The sequence below is a fragment of the Aulonocara sp. 'chitande type north' Nkhata Bay genome, linkage group LG2 (genome assembly GCF_057382095.1).
Source record: "Aulonocara sp. 'chitande type north' Nkhata Bay isolate Kocher_YH1m ecotype deep benthic linkage group LG2, A_spYH_male_GT1.1, whole genome shotgun sequence".
In the NCBI taxonomy this organism is placed as follows: domain Eukaryota; kingdom Metazoa; phylum Chordata; class Actinopteri; order Cichliformes; family Cichlidae; genus Aulonocara; species Aulonocara sp. 'chitande type north' Nkhata Bay.
Window position 1 is genome coordinate 6829681 of NC_141345.1, and position 18590 is coordinate 6848270.

At 45.3% G+C, this 18590-nt stretch overlaps 1 protein-coding gene and 1 non-coding gene across 4 annotated transcripts; both read left to right on the forward strand.

Annotated features, from left to right (window-relative positions):
* The first annotated feature begins 678 nt into the window (after positions 1 to 678).
* Positions 679 to 17035, forward strand: maml1 (mastermind-like transcriptional coactivator 1). Of its 3 annotated transcripts, none has more exons than XM_086304469.1 (6): positions 679 to 1169; positions 1747 to 2223; positions 8493 to 9776; positions 10991 to 11215; positions 11396 to 11507; positions 12932 to 17035. In XM_086304469.1, the coding sequence occupies exons 2-6, from the start codon at positions 1897 to 1899 to the stop codon at positions 13900 to 13902; spliced, it is 2919 nt and encodes a 972-aa protein (XP_086160595.1). In that variant the 5' UTR covers positions 679 to 1169; positions 1747 to 1896; the 3' UTR covers positions 13903 to 17035. The 3 variants fall into 3 exon arrangements, with proteins under 3 accessions (XP_086160595.1, XP_086160604.1, XP_086160613.1); XM_086304478.1 differs by having other exon boundaries at positions 680 to 1169; positions 1929 to 2223; XM_086304487.1 differs by having other exon boundaries at positions 682 to 2223; positions 8493 to 8915; positions 9435 to 9776.
* On the forward strand, positions 3074 to 3150 carry LOC147337376 (small nucleolar RNA SNORD36). Its single transcript, XR_015125121.1, has one exon. It is a non-coding gene; the product is annotated as a small nucleolar RNA SNORD36 (small nucleolar RNA).
* Positions 17036 to 18590: the final 1555 nt, after the last annotated feature.

An 18590-nucleotide genomic window follows, 5' to 3' on the forward strand; every position in this document is an offset into this window, starting at 1 on the left:
TGAAGGATTATTATGAACCGTAAATCATGCAAAGCTACTCTTGAATAACGCTAATTCTCGTTTCCACGGCTGCGAGCTGGGGGATACCACTTCATGAAGCTGATAGAATCACATCATGTGCAAAAAAGCAGAGATTAGATCCTATGACCACTGAACCAGACACCCTCTACAAGTATACTTACCCCTGCGTGCCATTTCTCACGGGGGCTATATATCTATATTATTCTTTCTAATTTATAGTTTAATGTATTTTTGTATGTCCAACCTTGGTTTTTTCTATTTTTTGGTTTCTTTTTCTATGTTAATTTCTATGTAACTCTTGCATAGTATTAATTAATGTATTTATTTTTGTATTTTTCCTAATCTATGATTTATTAATTAATTAATTAATTTTTTTCTGAGGGGGGAGGCAGGAATACTGGCCCCAGTAGTGTCCTTCAGGGGCCGCTAATGACCCCAAATAATCTTTATTGTGGCGGTCAAACTGCTGATGAGTGTTTAACCTGCTGCCAGTAAAATTAGCTGCCAGTGGTTTTCATAATTAAAAAAAATTATATTCATGTTAAATTAATATTCAAAAAGTGAATTTATTTGAGTTTATTTGTTTTGGGTTTCTTTTTGTTTGTTTTTTTGTGGTACAATAACCCAATAACCCTCCCTTGAACAGATTTACCGATCGTACACTCTGTGCGCGTGTGTGTTTGTTATGTATTGTTCTACAGTCATTGATTTAAACACTCAGTCTCATCTTCTGATTGGCTGTTTCTACTGTCCGTCACCGGAAAAGGCGGGGACATTCCTGTAACGCAGATGAAGGAGGGGAAAAAGAGAAAGTTTTCAAGATGGCGGCGGTGTAACTTGTTCTTTGGAAAACAATAGAAGAGGCGCAGAGGGACTCTTATCCCACTGTTTCCCAGGAATTCGCTCCCAAACAGTTCATCTCGGACGTGGGCTCAGCCGAGGGAAAGATTATCCTTGGGTGTAACTCTGGGGAGATAGTTTTAAAGTATGATGGTTCATTTAAACGTTTCAGGCTAGCTATCTTGCTAGCTAGCCGAACCCCAAACAGCGTTAGTAGCTAGCGGCTAACGGCTAGCGGGAGGATCAGCTGTTCGGAGGACAGATGCTGGGACAGATGCTGTAGGAGAGCGGACAGCAGCACTCTCACAGTAAGTGACTTTAACTCTAACTGTGCTTCAGATGTCCTGAAAGTCTGGCAGTTTGTTTTCAAGCGCGTGAAGTTTTATTTCCATTAGCTGACAAGTTGTTAGCCAGCCAGCTAATCCCATGCTACCCGAGCTAACCTCCATCAGCCGAGGAGAATAAAGTTTGAGGGGCGTTGTGGAGCCGTTAGGAGGCTGTCGGGAGCGGAGCACCGCCGGTAACGGGCAGGTGGACGAGGAGACGGAGGCTAGCTCCAGACCAGGTTCTGCTTAACTCATTTTCTGGGGGTGGGGTGGGAGGATTTTAGGCTCCTACTTTGATTTAGAGTGGAGGAATGCGCTAGCCGAAGTTAGCCCAGCGGGAGTGAGTTTGAAGGCAGCAGCCTGTCTCTCAGACTGGGGTATAAATGATCAGGAGCAAAGGGCAGGGGCAGCTCGGGGAGTAAAGGGAGGACCAGATAGGCTCTAGCAGGACTCCGGTAGCTTTACACAGCTAATTAAACGAGCTGTTGTACACAAGACCAGGTAGGCGAGGAGGCTGGATGGTGCTGCCCCCAAAAACCTGACCTCTCCTCTCCGGCAGTGAGTGTGACTGAAGGCCGTTAGCAGCACAAAGGCCGCCTCCATGGAGCCAGCACCGGAGTCTTTGTAAAGAGTGAGGGGGGGTGTAGACGCCAGATTCAGCAATATATGGACGAAACCTGAGCCGGGAGTTTACTGCAAGGCTTTATTGATGATGGCGGATTTTGTTACACCGCGACGCAGCGAGGTGATGGAGCGGCTCCGCCGGAGGATCGAGCAGTTCCGGCAGCATCACAACAACTGCGAGGAGCGCTACTTGGCCGCGATGATGGAGCGGCAGGAGATGGACCGGCAACAGACCTACGCCCTGCACCAGCGCTGCCTGCAGTCCAAAGCCAAGCGGTCCAACAAGCACCGGCAGCACCAGCCCAGCGGCGATCAGGCCGGGCAGAGAGCGCCCGGAGGCGGAGGAGGAACCGGCGGGGAGCACGGGGAGAGCGGGGTGACGACGGGGGAGCAGAGCAGGAGCAGCACCCTGGTGAGTGAGCACACCCACAGGTTTCATAAAAATCAACATAAGCAGCTGGAGGGTCCAAGCAAGAGACAACAGCACTGATACTGAAGAGTCTTTATTCATCCACCAGTGTCATTCCACACGTTTTTATAAGCATAGTTAGCCAGGGACTGCATCACTTCCTGACATGTTCATTAGATCCCTGCAAACATTATTTTAATTGGTGTTTAACACCAAAAACGCAGTTAAGTCCAACTCTTTTTAGTAAGATTTTTTTAAAAGAACTTGTTTCCAACATTTAATGAATGAATGATTCACTGTATTTTTTCTTTTAGAAACCTTGTTTTTTGTTACATCATGAAATCTGCCAATCAGCAGTACATAAAACAAGGACATTTATTGTGAAATGAAGTAACTGGAAGAAGCCTACAGGTGTGAAACAAATTCTTTTGGGATAACAGCTGCTTCTTCATGATGGGCGGGTGTGGCTGAAAGACAGTATACCCAGCTGATCAGTTTATTGATTAAGGCGCTGAGAATGAGCCAGTGTTTCAAGCCTCACCCCCTCTGAAATCACTCACTAGGTGTAATACCCCAGTTAATCAGTCTGTTCTAATCACCGCCATTGATAAATTCCAAATCAATAACATGAGACCACGACAAAGCTGCTGATCAGTGAAGCCGCTTGCACTCGAGTGTTTGTGTGTGTGTTGTGGCGTTGCTGTGTGGTCATGTGACGTGTTTCCCCTAAGTTTGCCTGTGGTCGCTTTGACAAACTTCTCTGTTCAGTGCCTCTGAAAATCCAGGCACCTCTCAGCTCTGACCTTTGACCATTTGCATTTTCTGCAGTAATTTCGAGCTGAATTAAAAATGCCTGTGGATGATGGAATAAATTTGTTCTTCTGAAAGATTTTTGAAGGGTTTAGATCAGATGAGCTTCCTGAGAACAAACAGCAGTGTAGTTTTTGTTTTCCTGTCAGTCAGCCGTTTTCTGGTTAGATGAAATGAAGAGGAGGTTTTAGTCACTTAGAAGTTTCCTGCAGCTGATCGCTTACATGCAGGATCAATAAGGTGTGACGCTGCGGTAGAGGCTCGGGGTGTGTGTTCTCATATTTCCTCATACATTAATGTGAGGCGGCCCGAAAGCCCTGAGAGGTGACTCAGTGTGAGCAGAACCCCCCCCCCCCCAAACTGCTGACTCATCACAATCACAGAGGAAACTCCCGCTGTTAGGAAATGCCTCGCTCAGCAAAGGCTGGGAGGAGGCGGGGCTACAACTGGCTCCCCCTGATGTCACCGAGTGTGCGTGTAGAAGTTTTGAGTGAAACTGAGTGTTTTCACAACACATTGGCTGATAAGAGTCTGAGTCAGAGAGGAACTGATGTTTCAGTGTAATCGCATCCTCTGAGCGTTTTTCTGTCCGTCAGTTAACGAGCAGGAGCAGTACCTGAAAGTGTTCTGTGCTCGAAGCCTTTCCTGTGGGTTCTGAGCATCGTATTCTAATTGGCTGTCACACAAACATTTAGTTGTCCTTCCCTCCTTCCTTCCTGTGTCATGTATGTGGTGTCAGAGAACATACAGTAATTGCATGTCATGTTGCTCTTTGTCATATTTAAACCAAACAATAAAACTGTGTTTATCACACAGTGATATCACCCATTTAAAAAAAGTACATTTTTCACCACTCCTGATTTAAAAAAAAAAAAAAAAAAAAAAAAAAAAAATTGTCAAGCATTTTTTGCCCAAAAAAGCAATTCATCTGCAATAATAACAATAATAATAACAATAATGGTAATAATGATGATGATGGAGCAGAAGCTGTAGGGCTGTCACATCGTCAGTGATCTAAAAGTAGAAAGCGAGCTGTGGATGGTTTCACCTAGAGTATGTTGGCCAGCCTGATGAACAGCTGACTGTGGACAAACCAAACTCCAGTGAACCTGTTTAAAGTGGTTACTCTGTGAAGTCAGGATTTCTCCCCTTAAAACACTTGCAGGCCGACAGAAATGGGGCCCATAGTCCGGAATTTTGTGGCAAAGGCTGAGTCAAAAAATTCCAGGATGAATCACCCCGTAAATATTTGGAAACAGTCATTTTCTCTCAGAAAAAATGCACAGAGTGGCCATGACCGTCCCAAGAGTTTCAGCAGTGTCACTGTTAGTTACGAAGGTCAGAGGGTGGGACGTAGATTTGTGTTTAAAAGAAGCAGTTTGAGTCTGTGCCCAGGAGCACAATGATGACTTTCTGTTATTTGTAATGTCAGCATGTGTTGTTATATCACTCCGTTACCTGACAGTTGAGGCTGTCTCATTGAAAGGACTCTCGTTAGTCTCACTCCAGGTCTGTAACCATAGCAACATGGGTGGAGTGGGACCTGTATTTCAGGTTTTAAAGGCGTTCACATGGTCATCTTATTAGCATCAGAAACATAAAAACTTGTACACCTGCGGTACGACAGGTGCTTTGTTTGGTCAGCTGATCAGAGCAGAGTAACTGTAAATGAGGCAAAATGTGTCATTCAGAAGTTCAGGTATCAGTTTAGTAGATTTCAGTTTTGTTTTGTTTTACACTTTGATTGGTATGATGTCAGAGAGGGCATACGCTCTCACCCACCTGCCAAACGGAAGAAGTTTTCCCAAAGGGGGAGGGGCTAAAGCATCTTATTTTGGACTAATGAGCTTCACAGAGGCTCGTGTTAGACAAAGAAGGATTATTATGAACTGAGGGTCATGCAGAGTTACTCAGAAGAATCTAAGAATAAAAACCATTAACTGAAAATGGTTGCCTTTTAAAAAAAAAAAAAATGTTAAGCCTGTCTGACTCGGACACCAGTGAAGGCATCATGAGTTTTATAAACAGAGGGAGTGTGTGGGCGAACGTGACTAAAGGAAACTGAAACTTATCTGTGTTCAGATTCTGATGCACACACATGCCGCTAGGGCTGCTCGATTATGGCAAAAATGATAATCACGATTATTTTCACTGAAATTGAGATCACGATTATTTGACGATATTTATTTAACCCTTTAAGACCTACTATAGAACCAAGTCCACCAGAGCTTATATTATTTTTTTACATGCTGTAGTGCCATTTGTGGGAGCATTTCAAGTTGCTATACATCAATACAACTGTTATAGCCCATATTTTAATAATATGTATGCATTAAGTCCATAGTAATTACATAAATTGCAAAAAAGTGCAATAAACTACAAAAAAAATTGAAAATCGCTTTTGTTTTGTTTACATATATTTCTACTTGGAGAAATTTAAGAGGTTTATCCCTCAAAACTTTAACTACAATAAAGTTGCAAAAAATAGTTTCCCACCACAGGAAATTTATTTTGAGTGTCTTCATAGTTTTATTTTGGAGATACAGCAATTTTTATATACTGCAGGAAAAACAAAAAACAATCCTATGATGCAAATTTGCAAAGAAAACAGCATGTGCATCATTTCACTGTGGGAAGTGTTACGAACAGCTGATAGGAACGGCAAAGCGTGTTTCTGGAATATTATGTTTTTGTTCCTGCAAGTGCTTTTTATGCAATTTTTGCAAAGCTATATGTGGAACGAAACCGTGACCGAGGACAAGCTGATGGCATCAGATGTAAGTACAACTCCTCCGGTTTCATATGCAAAACAAATTATTGCGCTAGCTTACACGGTTCAGGTTCTACAGGGATTTAACAATAGTTACGCAAAACGGAGCGTGCTGCTCTGACCGGCTTTAAAGGGTTAACAATAACTTAAAAAAAATAATATAAAATAGTGTGCAACACCACTGAAGTTTTTTTTTTTTTTAACTCTCTTTTCAACCAACGGCAGTCACTCTCCAAATAACTTCTGCTTAGCTTTCCGAGCTTCCCTCGGGTCCTCTTAATCAGCGGTATCCAACCTTTTTTGCGCCACGGACCGGTTTATGCCCGACAATATTTTCACGGACCGGCCTTTAAGGTGTCGCGGATAAATGAGGGAGGGGCTAATAATCGGCTCAGTCATTTTTAATGATCGTTGAAAGCCCAGATCGTAATCGTGATTAAAATTAGATTAATTGAGCAGCCCTACATGCCGCCACACACCTCAAATGCCATGACCAACCAAGAGTGTTGGCATGCCCACTAGGGCTGCCACAAACGATTGTTTTGATAGTCGACTAGTCACCGATTATTTTTGCGATTAGTTGACTAATCAGATCATGCATTCATTGGACGTAAAACGTACAGCTTATTGCACCAGCATGCATCTGCTCTTATATAACTATCATTAGCTTACAGCTTTAAGTGTTTAAGGTATGTGCTAACTAAAAATAAAGACGTGATGATAGTTTCTTAAATTTTAATCAAATTTGCAGATTGTTTCGGTGGAGTTTAATAAACTCGTTGCTATCTAAAATATAACAGGACAACGGAGTATATTCTGGAGCATCTCACACTTCTGATAATCAGTTGTCTGCTTGACGTTTATTCAGCTGTGTAAAAACTATAACTTTAATCTCAGCCAAACCGATTTACTCAGGAACAAATAAAATACTAAAAAAATCCAAAAAATAACATTTGTAAGTTATCTAAGTGATTTGTATATGTTTAACCTGAGTAGCGAAAGGCGGCGGTGGGTTTGAAAACGATTTGCCGGGAGTCCGGTGTTCCCACCGGCTCTAGTGAGCCTTGCCCCCGGCTAGCTAACGAGCTAGTGGGTAACAGACGTCTCCGAAAACGTTGGAGCGCTTTTGAAAATATGTGGTGTCTTGATAAACTGAACAGATGTTTGAAGTTTACACAGATGCATTCTCGCCTGAAAATATGTTAAACATTTATTTTGTGACCCAGAAAGAATAAAAAGAGTAATATTAAAACTAACTAGCTGCCGCCATTGTTGGAAACTGAGCTGGGCTGCGCTATGAATTCTGGGACAGAGCTGCTTCTTTTTCTTCGGGGTTTAACAGCAGCTGGCATCCTTGTACATGCAGTGCTGCCATCTTCTGTTTCAATCCGTTATTACACTCATAAATCCTACTACTTATTCCTGCGTCTTTTGTGATCTTACAAAGCTTCAAACGACGCCTCGACAATTAAATCAGTCGTCGACGATTTTGATAGTCGACGTAATCGTGGCAGCCCTAATGCCCACACAGGTGAACGTGAGGCCTTCAGACTGTTTTCAGAGCTTCCGGGAGAAGCGTCAGGGTCGCGGGAGGAGCTGAGGAGTCAGAGATAAGCTGCTCTGAATGTTTGGATGCTGCCACTTTGGCTTCACTCTGGCTAATCAGGAAATTCTCAGCATTTTTTGGCGAGGACGTGTTTTTGGGGGGGTTTTTTTGAAAAGGAAGGCCAAAGCTGCTCATCTGAAAGCAAAGGCTGGACCAGTGGGTGCAGAGCAGGCTAAACCCTGCCTCTTTTACATCTGTGAAGTTTTGATCCAGGACTTGTTGTAGGAAGAAAATCCCCTTTAAAAGCAGTGTGATCTTTTTTTTTTTTTTTTTTTTTTAAATAAATCTGTTAGGGACGCTACTGTTGTTTGACTTTCCAGAGCAGGAGGCACTTTGGAGCTTGTGTCCACCTGCCTGCTTGTCATCACGGGTACCTCAGGTGTTCAGAGCGTTTGGCAATCGCGTAGTGTGAGGATCAGCTGACGTGCTGCGATCGGGCGAGTCGAGCTGCTGACAGAACGCAGCCGTCAGACCTGCCGACTGCCCTTTATATCCTTATGTAAGCCGGCCTGCCGGTGATTTTAGCAGCACCTGTCTCTCTGCTGCACACCCCCTGCAGCTCAGCTGCGCGTGTGCTTACTGATGGTGATGATACCAAAGTGAGAAAGAATTCAAATTACACAAAAAACAGAAGCAGTTGAACAGGGTATCAGTTTCTAATGCACCACAAAGTATCAATTTGACAATTGACAATTATTTATGTTATATCCTGTTTTTGTGCAACAAAGGTTTTGGTAACTTGGTCATTCCCAAATCACCCCTGCCCTCCTCTTTCAGCCTTGTGTTGGAATATTTTATTTAAAGCCTTTCGTTGATTTAGGTTTTATTTTCCCAAACAAAGTGGCACTTTTTTTTTTTTTTTTAAACTTGATTTGTCAGCCGGTCAGAATTCAGACCCTGTGTAACATGCTGGGTCTGGGTCAGATAAAATGTAGTAATGTATTTTTTACAGATATAAATAATCCTTGTTTTGTAAATTATGTGTTTGTTTGTTTTTTAAACTCAGAGGTTCACTTTGAGGTTTGAACCGTCTGGGGTTTTGCTTTGAGTAACTCTTGATGCTTCTTTTTGTCGTTCCAACTGCAGGAGACTCTAAAGAGGAAGCTGGAGAGCCTCAGTCCCCCTGACCTGCGAGGACAAGTCAACAGTTATGAAAGTTTCCCGTCGAGCCAGAAAGGCTGCCAGGACAACAGCGCTACCGCCGGTTCCCCGCTTGACTCCAAGCCAGATATCAGCAACTCTAACGGGCCCATGTGCGAGTCGGGAGACGGTGGCAGAGAGCCGGGTCCAGACTTCCATCCGAAAGAGATGAAGCAGGAGCCAGACGACATCCTCCCCATCATGCCACCCCCGGTTGGCAACAACAGCCTGTTCCCTGAACTGAACGAACAGGAGTGGACAGAGCTGATGGAGGAGCTGAACTTCCCTGTGGACTACGAAGACATCCAGGAGATCCTCAACGATGGCTTTGAGGACCGCAAAGACCCTCTGGAACTGGCAGCCACTCAGGTTGGTGGTGGTGCTGTCGGGGGAGGGGCAGGAGGGGGGGGACAGTCTTCCCAGGGTTTACTTCCTCCAGATTTGGTGAGCGTGAAGGCGGAGTTTTCCCCACCCTCTGCCGTCTTCGAGCAGGATTCTCGCACTGGCTCCCCCCAAGTCAGATCCACGCCTTCCGGGACTGCTCCTCCTCATCCCACTAGCTCCCCTGTCGCCTCCTCCTCTGCCTCTTCCCCAGCTCTTTCCACCTCCCAGCCTGCTCCTCCCAGGCAAATCCAGCCTCCACCCAACCACCTCCTCCCTCAGGGGCCCAAAGACTTGTCCCCTGCCCAGCAGCTCCAGGAACTGGCTGTCCGGCAGCAGAGAGTCCAGCACCTCCACAGACATATGCAGCAGCAGCAGCCAGGAGCCAAGTTCCCCACCCACCCCACCCACCCCTCTCCATGGTCCCAGATGCCCAATACCTCTCAAAGCTCACAAGCGAGTGCATTTGGTATGGACAAATCCACAAATAACTCCCTTTACTCACAGGATTTCAATCCCAATGCCCAGAAGCAGCTGGTGATATCCAGTCAGCCCAACAAGGCCTCTCCAAAGGCGGGTGCCAGCAGCTTCATGCCGGGCTCCGCCGGACACCCCAACATGCTGGGTCACCCGACTTCAGGGCCGCCTCTCAGCCACGCGCCGGCAGCAGGTGCTCAGGCCCCGGCCGTCATGCTGAACTACAACAACACCAAACCTCTGTCGCACTATGAGGCGGGGCCCGGACCACCGCGACCCACTAACCAGAACCAGAAGGTGGGCCTGCTTTCACTCATCCAGCAGCAGTGCCGCAAAGAGAAGCCCTACCGGCCTCATATGCCACACCCACAGGTGAGAAGCACCCACGAGACACAGCCATCACACGTGATCCGAACTTGATTTAGAGCCAACAGTGACAGAAAAACTTAAATCCCCCCCATATTCCTCATTGGAATGGGGGGGCGGTAAAATCGGGCAGCAGCCTTTTGTTCAGCTTGTTAGTGTTTGTTTGGGTCGAGCAGCTGGTTGCTAACCCTCCCATGGGAGCGGGGGGGTGGACGGACAGAGGGAGGGAGGCCATGACAAAGCAGCCTTTCATACTTTATACCCCCACCCTCCCCCCCTCTGTCCTTGTCTGTGTATTTAAATTTAGCCGCTCCTGCCTGTACTTTTCCTCTCAGCAGACAGGACACACTGTTCCTGCGATGCTGTCTGTCTGCATTTTGTTCAAAGATGAACATTCCCAGCTAATTTCAATGATACGTCTTCCTGAATGGAATAACCTTTCCTGTAGCTCCCCCCTCAGGGTGCACCGTGCATTCTCAGCCATCATGAGCCTGTAGTTCCCTCCTCAGCCTCAAGGGGGCACTAGCAGGCCTTCAGGTAAATTCTGTGCAGTGAAAAATGAACAATTAGTAGTGTTGTCAAAAACTAAAATTACATTTATAGTTAGTGAGGATTTCAGAACCACTACCCTCTGATCATCACATTTGAAAGCTGTCCCACTTAATCTGTAAATGTTGTTTTAACCAAGATGAAGTTTATTTTAATTTATTTTGCTTTTATTTCATTCTTGAAAGTAAAATGTGCTGTTCAAGGACAGCTGGTCAGGAAAGAACATCATTTAAGACAAGTTCCATAATTTCAGATATAAAGATTGTTTTCAAGAGGACTTTAGGACACACCTAAATGATCCCAGCATAGAATCAGACGTATGAACACACAATATTAATCAACTGAAAAATATCCGTATAACTTCACCACTTTAAAGATCTGAAATCAGGAGCTTTACAAAGAAAAACAGTTGTCTGTTTTCATACAGACAAGACCGGTAAGTTTCTGAATGGAAGGATCACTCAACAAGTGGTTGAAGTTATTAAACGAGAACGCTGCAGCAGGTAACCTATGAGATGCTCTGGTTAAACTTTTTGCTCGACAGCAGCTCTGCGCTGGAGTCATGAAGAACTGCCTGACGCTGTTACCAAAGTCACATGAAGCTTTTTTAGAGCAGAGAAAAAAAAGTGTCGCTTCTTCTTCAGTAACAAAACACAAAACTTCATCTGCAGGATCAGAACGGCTACCCCGCTCCTCCACACGGCCCGGGGCCCACAAACGCCATGACGGCCAAGCCTGGAAACAACGCCATGCCGAGTAACCACGGTAACGCGTACATGACCAGTAAAGAGGCAGCAGCGAGGAAACAACAGCAACAACATCATCAGCAGCAGATCCTGGAGCAACAGAAACAGCAGCAGTACATTCAGAGGCAGCAGCAGATTTTAGCCGAACAGGTAAGACTCATCTGCAGGTGATTCCAACATTTCCAACCTGCTTGAACACTGAGAGGGTCAGTTTATTCCGTTATTGTCATTGCACTGCTCACCTTCAGTGGCCACGTGATAATGAGTTACACCTTGCATCTGTCCTAAATCTGAAGCCCACACAGTAACCCTCTCCATGTGTCTGTGCAGGAGAAGCAGCGGCAGCGACACCTGACCCGACCTCCTCCACAGTACCAGGACCAGTCGGGAACAACGGCCAGTCAGAACCCTTACCCACAGCAGCCGGCCAACCAGTTTACAGGTACGCCTACAGGAAGTGTTCACACAATGCATTTCTCAGGTCTCTCAGGCATGAATACCTCTGTGACAGAGCTGTAACTCTAAAAAACTGCCCACTGCTTCTTCACATGTGGAATGAGCTCATTACTGCCCCATGTGGTTGTTCAGGGAGAATACACAGAAGACAAAAAAGTGATTATTTTTTTGAAAGAAAAAGGTGGAAAAAGATGAAACGCTCCTGAGCAGGATCACAGCCTTTCCTGGGACTTTTTTTTTATTACTTTGCTTTATTTATTTCATAATGAATGCTTTGTGATTCAGTTCAGAATCACAAAATCAAAGGCCACAAAATATAAGAAGAAGCAGACACCTTCCAATGCAGAATTATTAAGTACCAAAAAAGCACTTAAGTAATCATAACAGGAAGTAGGAGTTATTTGAATGTGTGTTCTGCATCTTTTTGGTATGGGATTGGTATGGGACTTTTTGGTTTGGTATCCTTCCTCATCCGCTGGAGGAAGGAGGATCAAAGTGCCAACACTTGGGTATAAGTTGTGCGTGTGCTTCGAAAGATCGGACCATGAAATGTTTTGAAAACATGCTTTTTTTTTTTTTTCAAGAATAATTTCAAGGTTCAAAATGCAGAGTTGATCATTGACCAATGGGAAAATTCCAGTTAAAAAAACACAGAACAAACAAATTCGGCATCAAACATAAACCTTAACCAGTTAAAGACCGTAAGATTGCAGCTCGGGCGGCTGAAGCTTCCAATATGATAGAGTTTATGGAGACGCACAGCTCAGAGGTTCGTTCTGTTTTCCGGCCTTAGGATAAAGCCCGTTAAAAATGGTATGATCTGTTACTGCAGAAAGTCGTAGCACACAAAAGATTAAATATTAAAATGACATCTAAAACATTCAGGGAGCCAACAGAGAAGCCAGAATCAGGACCTTGTAAAACCAGCAGAGTTTTTATCAAAGTTCAGGATTTTCGTCTCCAAAGTGACGAGTTTCCTCATGGAAATAAAAACACAGCCTGCGTTCTTACAGGTTTCACCTTCATTCATATTTAACATGAGACCACAGATTTATGGTGAATATCTTTAAAAATGTGTTTGTTCTAAAAGTTTCCGAGCGGCTGTGTTTTATACCTGGACAAGTGAAACCAGAGTGAGTTTGGTTTCTGTGGGTTCAGGCTGACTGTGTAAATGCCGCTCATTTGAATGGGAAATGAAAGTAGCTGAACAGATCAGCGGTTCAGCTCCAGCAGGGTTAGAGTTACGGGGACAAACAAAATCCTTTTTATGTTTTCTATTACGAGATCTCAGGGATTAAATGTGCGACTAAGGAGCTTCACTGGGGCGACGCACTTATGTGGCCCACTCTGAAAAAAGATTTTGACGCACGTTTTCCTGATGTTTTCTTCTGTTCTTCTGGTTTTGTTTAGCTTCCTCTCAGCCAATGGGCAGTGTCAGCTCCATGGGAGGCCCCGCCCCCGGGTCCCGTATGTTCCCTCAGAACCAGGGCATGATGAGCATGAACATGGGTCAGGGTGGTGGTCCAGCAGGTGGCGTAGCCCCGCCCCCGACAGTGAGTCAGGCTGACATTAGTCAGGGGGGTGGAGCCGGCGTGGACGTCCTCTACAACACCATGAGCATGCACCCCAACCACCTGGCCCAGCAAACCAGTCTGCAGCGCCAGACGTCTCTGAACACCACCATGAGCGCTCCGTACGGGCACAACCTCCTGCCTCAGCAGCAGCACCTGAAGACGCCGCCCAATGCAGCTATGTTGAAGCAGCCTCATGTGGCCGGAGCTGCCCGTCTCCCAGCCTCCATGCAGGGCAACATGGGGGGCGGCATGCCGGGCGGTCAGAGCACCGCCTGGCAGCAGCAGCTCGTCAACCAGCCGCCTTCCAGTAATGCAGGCCTGTCCTTCAGCGGCCCCCCCAATGCCTTCCACATGCCGCCGCAGCAGCAGCCTTGCATTCCCAAGATGCCATCCGGCTCCGCCCCCTTTGGCGGCAACCCAGGTGGACGTCCGATGGGTGGTCTGAATCCCGGACAACAAATGATGCAGACAAACATGGCAGCGCCCCAGCAGAGGGCACTGCCCAACCCCCAAAGACAGGGCCAGCCAATGACCAATCAGCAGCAGGGCCCCCAGAACCAGGCCGTACTCCCCAACCTGGCAGCGTTCGGACAGCCGCAAGGCAACGGTCGCCAGGGACTACAGTGTAACCAAGGATACCAGGTGAGCCAAACAGTGAGTCAGCAGCAGCATCAGGTGTCATTCGGATACAACGTGGCGTCGGGGAGTTTCCCCGCGGAGAGCGACCTGGTGGACTCGCTGCTGAAAGGACAGAACACGCAGGAGTGGATGGCCGACCTGGACGAACTGCTCGCCAACCACCACTAGTCTCACGCACGCACGCACACACACGAAGCCTGCAGAGTGAGCCGCCGACCACTTCCTGCTGCCACCACGTGTTGGCGTTAGTCGCAGAAGGCTGGCGACCGCGTCACGTTCTCACGCTGTCAGAGAGAAGCCTGTCAGCACCGCACACACACAGACTGGCCGTTGAATCATTGCAGCACGATGAAGAAACACAGTGTTCAGAGCTCCTGTAAGCGGCCACATTCCTGCTCGGAGGCTCTGCAATTCAGCTGAGTCAGCTGATCCGTGCAGCTGAGCTCCTCCGGGGTTTCCCACAGATCAGACTGAATTCACGGGTGGGAACACCACACTTTCTTCATTAGATCAATAAATATTTAAATAATAGAGTAAGAAAACCAGCTGCCTTTCCAGGAAGTTCCTCATCCCACTGTTCGGACTGCAGCTGGCTGTCCTCTTGCTCTGAAGCTGCGGTGACCTCGCTAAACCTGCTTCAGGTTCAAGGTGGAATGACCTCCCAGCTCACCGCAGCTTCAGAACATCTGCCCACATCAGCGGTGATCCGCAGGCATCCATATGAGATGAGGTGATGGAGTCTCTGGAAAGCAGCTGAGCGAGTCTGTGGGAAACACGACAGGAACGGCTGGGGCAGTGACTGACCTTTCAAAATAAGAGTGATGGGATAGTCCACTATGAAACTGATCGTATTGTCGTTTTGAGTGAAAATTGTCGTTTAACATCTCCACGCGGTCCTCGAAGGCTCCGTTCAGATAAGCAGATTAACGAAGCGCTCGGTGTGTAAAAACACTCCTGGTAGAAAAGTCCTCAAAAAAAACATTTAAAAAAAATTACTGTTGCAGTCCTGACATGAGCTTCCATTCTGGACTTGGATGCACTATACAAATAAAACCAGTTTTAAAATGCAGATTGGGGTTTTTATGGAGTAAAAAAAAAAAAGTGGACTTTTACATGAATATTAAGAATTGGTTCTAAAACGATTGCCACCTTCTTTTAAGCTGCTGTTGTCCCTGCAGGATGGCACTAATCAGCTTTTGTCCTCAAACTTTCTAAATTTATGGAATGAAATGAGCACACAGCAGGCGTGTTTGGGCCTAATCTGGGCTAACTTTGGCACAACAGAGACAGATGCTGATTTTCAGAGTCAGTTGTGGGCCAAACATTGGCTGCTGTGTGGTGTTCGACCTTTTATTGCACATTTGGAGGACATTACGTGATAAACATCAGAGCATATCTGCTAATGAACGGGACAAGAACTAACTGGCGCTTCGAGAGCAGCCAGACGAGATTCAGGTCAAAGCCTGAAAAACCCACCACCTGATACTGGATCAGCTGTCTTTAAAGGAAATGAAATCAGAGCGTTGAAGCTCGGTTTAATTTTTCCCCGTATAAAGACTGAAAGTGTTTGTGATCCTTTGCCTGAAGGTTTCCTGATTGTTGTGAAGTAGCCTGAACTGATTAAACTGGTTTCTGAGACTTTCTGTTCTCTTCCACCAGGAGTGTAAATCTAAACATCTGCACACGAGTCAACGGTAAACACAAACAAACTGTGTGCACGCACAAAAACAGCAGTAAGATTACTACTGAACCTGCAGTCCCTGCCTTCGACCGCCACGTTAGCATTAAGTCACATTAAAGGACCATCCCTCTGTTTTTTTGTTTGGTTTTTTTTTAGGGGGGGGGGTTCAGCTGGTTGTCTGTTTTGTTTTTTTATTTTTAGGACTGAATCAACATGTGTTTGTTTCTGGTTTTACAGCTTGAGCCAGGTGATTTTCATACTGTAGGGAAATTATTTTCTCCATAAACATTTAAATAACTTAACAATAGCGCATTCTTTGTTTAGGTAAATGAGATGCTGGTATATCGAGCCTTTTTTCCCCCTATGAAATGTCATGTTTTAAATTTGAGGCCAGCTGGTTGTTGGAGGCTCACAGATATTCCGGCAGATTTCATAAATCGAGGGGGAAAAAACAGAGAAATGGTCCTTTAAAAACATAACAAGCCGCCGGGAAATGAGCAGCAGGAATCGGAAAGTTTCTGTCGCGGAGTCCAGTACTTGAACCTCCAGGTGAATACGCAGAGTCCAAACAAACAGGCGCACTGAACCGCGATGCCTTTAAGTCACTCATAATGTTATTCTGTGATTCAGCCTGGTGAGAACCTGCAGAGAAATCATCCATCACCTCCTCTAAAGCTGTGTTTCTGAGCGGAAAAAGATGGAAAACACAGGAAACTTGTGCCCTTTAATGAGGACATTTTGCCCTGTGTGTGGTCTGAAGGCTGATAGAGTAAAATGCCCTGCCAGTCTGAAGAATTTCAGTCCTTTTATTTAAGGCAGAATTCAAGTAAAAATAGTTTTCACCCTCGTCTTACACCTGCTTCATATGTACAAGAAAATTTGGCCTCGGGATTTAGATCCCACTGTTCTCACCTGGATGTGATTTAACATAGAAATATAAAGTAAATAAAAATAAAATCGAAACATTTCCATGTGACAGTTTGACGCTTTGTTTTAAGCTAGAAATTTAATGTGAACTAAACATCCCTGCAGTCGTTGGGCTCGGTCAGGTTGCTCAGACTCCGTGCTGGGGACGCGGCGTTGGCGTTCCTGTCATTCAGAGACTTCAAACTGCGTCATCTGCATTTGATGAATCTTCCGTTGTGTCCACACAGTTGTCACCGCCGGCGTTAATCAGAATGAACCATTCTGACGGTTCTCTGCAAGGTGGAACTCCGGCCGGGTCGCCACGTTGAAAGTGGAGCGGTGACCCGGTCGTCCTATCTACTGTACTGTTGTCCATGTTTGCGTGTCCTCGCGGTAGCGCTGTTCCTGTTTTTGTCGCCGATCGGTCGCTCGGGGATGGTTTCGTGTTTCCATTCAAATCGCTGCCAATCCCTGGGCCCGCCTTCGACTTCCAGCCTCGCTCGGTCTCCCGGGGTTTTCTGGGTTAAATGTTGTAAACAGGCTCTGTGTAAATGTCTATAAATATATTTTTTGTATGTATGCCTTTCCTAATGATCTGGAGAAGATAGATGTTATTTTTATATATTGCAGCGGATGTTTTGTAAGTATTTTATACTTTTGATATGGTTCTCTGTAAAACAAGAGTATTATGTAAATATAGTTCTTTAGAAAGCTGCTGCCTGTGTGTTTCTGTCTGTGTGAATTCTCTAGACCTGATTCAACACATTCACTAAATGAGACGACCTGAGTTTTCTGTGGAGGTTTTCCGTCCTCCATCATGGAAATGAAATGAAGCTCTTTCTAGTTCATGAAGCTGTTTCGCCTCTTGTTCAAGGTCACGTGGATCAAGGTGTGAGTGGGGACTCTTCCAAGGTGCAATCTCATGACTGTGTTATAGGTGGTTGTTAATGGTGTCATAGGCCACCACCTCGTCGCACTGCTCATCAGACCCAGCACCATCCTCAGTCACTGCGATGAGCAGTGACAAATGCTCGCACCTTCTCATACATTGCTGTGCAAAAGTCTTGAGTCAAGTCTTGGTTATTAGTTGCTTTTTCACTCATTTTCAGTCCAATCCTTGTACCTGACCATTTTCAGAGAAGTTTCTTGTTTTGTAAACTCTTTGAATTATTCAAGCATAAAAAGACTCCATACTCAAGGGTGAACCGGTGTTGTCTGCTCATAACAGACATCATAACAAATAATACATTTTAAATTGTATTTTTAGGCTCCGTATTAGCTGCCTCTGATGTGACCCTAGTATACAAAGTTTTCTAGAGTCAGACTTTCAGCCCCCAGCCATGTCACGCATGCAGCACCTTGCAGTTAACAGGTTATGCTGCTGCAAACACTTTAATTTTCACTTTTTCATACCTCAGTTCAGCTGAGTTCACACTACAGCGTTACCTGTAGCAGCATGTTGGAAGCAATTTAACTGGATGACTTTGTTGTCAAACCACAGTTTTTAATATAAGACACCAGTTTTGGGTTGGACCCTTTCGTTATCGAATCTGAGGCAGAAGAGAGGAGCAGCTGCACACAGCGTTTCAGTCTCTTAACTGTATAAAGCCAGTGGAATTTACTTTAAGCTGTTAAAGTATTACAGGCAGAAAGCAATCACACAGACACACAATCAGCAGGTACACAAACCCCAGAGTGGTGGCAGCCATCCTATTCAAGCCATGTTTACAGTGATATTAATCCTGTTAACTGTTACTTTTCATTACAATTAATGATTCAATTAATTGGGCAAAGCAGAAGCTACTTTAGAAGCTTTAGAAAAGTTTATAACTTTCTTCCTCTCACCTAAAGGTAAATCTAACAATAAAACAGAGTTTACAATCCAATAAATCGCTGATTTACATTCCTTTGTAACAATATTAAAACTAAACACGGGCTGCTGCTGGGTTATTGACAGGTAACATCCTCCTGACTTGCTCTCTGCAGCTCTGCTGTACTCTAAATAAACAATGAAGTCCAATTTGACCAGAACAGGAAGCTAATAAAGTACATCAACTCCTGGGCTTGTAACAGTCTCCTCTGAAAATGTGCTGTAAGGACAGATGATTCATCTACTGCAGACTTACAGGTATAAACAAACCTGAACCTTTCTGATTCAATCGCTTCTAGTGAGCGGTCTCTTGGAGGAAACAAAAACTGGTTATTATTAGAAAAGAGCCTGAGGGAACTGTCGGGAAACTACAGTCCTATCAGGCCCCACAGGTTTACT